General features: G+C 46.8%; 1 protein-coding gene across 5 annotated transcripts in view; it reads left to right on the forward strand.

Moving 5' to 3' along the window:
* Positions 1-1,608, forward strand: part of LOC121689928 (FH2 domain-containing protein 1-like) — a 20,885-nt gene extending 19,277 nt beyond the window's left edge. For all 5 annotated transcript variants that reach the window (XM_042070178.1, XM_042070179.1, XM_042070175.1 and 2 more), the window contains one exon: positions 1-1,608. This exon is cut by the window's left edge and continues 1,333 nt beyond it. In XM_042070178.1, coding sequence (XP_041926112.1) covers positions 1-776 — 776 coding nt within the window. In that variant the 3' untranslated portion in view covers positions 777-1,608.
* The last annotated feature ends 795 nt before the right edge of the window (positions 1,609-2,403 follow it).

Below are 2,403 nucleotides of genomic sequence, written 5' to 3' on the forward strand. Positions count from 1 at the left end.
TCAACACCTCCGAGAACCAGACCATGCGGAGGGTGGTGCCCATCACCCGACTGACCCGATCTGGGAGCTCCGCCAGTAGGAAGCCAGACAAAAGTGGCATAGAGGCGAGCAACCACCGTGCGTCGACACACCGGCCCGGCCTCGCCAACGACGACTCCAAGTCTCCCAGAGTGAGGGAGCAGAGTCAGGCCTCGGTTGTCCGGAAGCCGTCCGTGCGGAAGACGACCCCTAAGCCCGTGCGTCCAGTGGTGCCCAAGCCCCCGCCCGAGGAGAAGATGTGTCGCTCCACCCTGCGGGCACTGCAGGCTGCCCAGGCCGCTGCCGGGCAGGGAGCCGCGCTTAGCGAGAGGTCGGCGAGTGCCCCCCAGACACCCGTCCGCAGCCCGGCTTCTGTCGCCAAACTACCCAGCTTCGCCCGCAACACCGTGGCCTCCACGACCCGCGTGGCCAGACGGGACCTGGTGCCCAGCGGTGCCAACTCCCCCTCTGCCAACACCGGGGGCACGACTCCCACCCCCACGACTCCCATCAAGTCCTCCCCCCTGGCTCGCACTGCTTCCCTCAGGCACCCCCCCAACAACCGCGTGGCTCCGGAGGCTTCCCAGAGCTCCATCAGGAGGGTCGCCAGTATCCGCGTGGCTGCCAAAAAACCCTTCGGTGAACCTCTGGTGCCCCTCAGAGTCCACGAGCGGAAGAACAGCGGCAGTTTTTCTGACAAATCAGCCTATTCTAGAGACTCCCACACTGACAAGGCCAATAAACCTTTATGGAGATAAACTCAAGAGTGCTTTTTAGAAAAAAGAAAATTTAAGAGAAACACTATAAAAGCAACATGTAACTTAATAAAGTCTAGATTTGTATTTTTGTGGTCTTTATTTAACTTTCTGAGTAATGATGAATATGCTATTTTCGCCTTCTCTCTCTATGAACCATGGTTTTGTATGTATTGGACTAAGCACAGCTGTGGGTTTCCATGTACATGTCACAATTATGATTAAAGATTAAATTGAATACAATTGGTATGTAACCACCCTGTGCTTTTTAGACAGTGTGTATTTTGACAATGGGCCTCTGCTAGCCAAGGATGTTTTGACAAAGGGTTTTCCCCCTCATCCATAATCTTTCTGTCTTTTGTAATTATTCATAATGAAATATTTGTGGACATTATGCTGATGCTGCTGATCATTAGCGGAGTCGGTATTTTAATATTTAAACCGTCACCACTTGTCTGAATGTGTTGGTGTGGTCTTGTCCTATCTCCATAGGGAGATATTTTGTTCTTGTGCAGACATGGTTTGACTGGCTCCTCGTCATGAAACTGCCATAGCTTTCCTCACATAACCAAAGTGAAATCTGTAGGTCAAATTCAATCATAAGCTCAATAGTCAACGGGGAGAATCATTTGCCAATTGACTAGTTTCACTGAAATTGAAGACAAGGCTCTCCAGCACCAAGTCCAGGGCCATTGCTTGATGCTCGTTCTGTCAGATGTCATCGTCTCTCTATCATATCATGTTAAAAATCGAAGCAAATCAGAGGAGTTTGCAACCCAGCTCAATTATGTGTTTATCTGTGTTGTCCAAATAAAGTTTATGTTAAAATTTCTTATCCCTTGTGTGACATATATGTTTGTGAGTGGTATACAAATATGCAGCCAGTGTTTTTACAAGAAAAAAATCTAAAGCCAGTGACCAGCAGGTGGCATATGAAGCTGCTGAGAACCTTTTTGGCCAACATTAAAGGGGAGATCAGCGATTGCGCAGGAAGTCGCGTTTGTTTATGTTTTATGTATTTAAATGTATTATCAGATGCTTTTGTCCAAAACAACATACTTTAAAACTTTAACCAAACTTTAACCAACATACTTTAAAACTTTAACCAAGTACCAAATGAAACACACCAGAGAGGTAGCTCACCCCTCCATTCAGTATTCCCAGAAAAAATCGCATATGATCGCTGAATGCACCTTTAAAATGACCTTAATAGTATTACAAATACACAGCATGTTAGCGATAGACCTGGGTAACTTAAAGGGAAGTGGCAAACCTCCTAAATGAATAAATAAAGAGCTCTATGGCTTTGTTTTGTGATAGGAATGAACCCATACTGTACTGTATGCCCTGCTATTGGGAGAGTTCACTTACCGCCCCCTTCCCCCACATATAAAAACATCCAGTGTTGAGGGCGTGTAAACCATCACTGAAAAGTTCTTTCCAGGTTTCTCTGAACATCTCTATGAAGGTTTGTACAACACATTTAAGCCTTAACATGATCTGACTAAAATCCATGTTGATCAAATTGGGAAATCATTCATCTTCATCTGCTACCATGAAATGTGGGGTCCCCCAAGGTTCAAGCCTTGGCCCCCTCCTCTTCTCTCTATACATGCTGCCCCTCAGTTCC

The sequence above is a fragment of the Alosa sapidissima genome, chromosome 18, assembly GCF_018492685.1.
Source record: "Alosa sapidissima isolate fAloSap1 chromosome 18, fAloSap1.pri, whole genome shotgun sequence".
NCBI classification, from domain to species: domain Eukaryota; kingdom Metazoa; phylum Chordata; class Actinopteri; order Clupeiformes; family Clupeidae; genus Alosa; species Alosa sapidissima.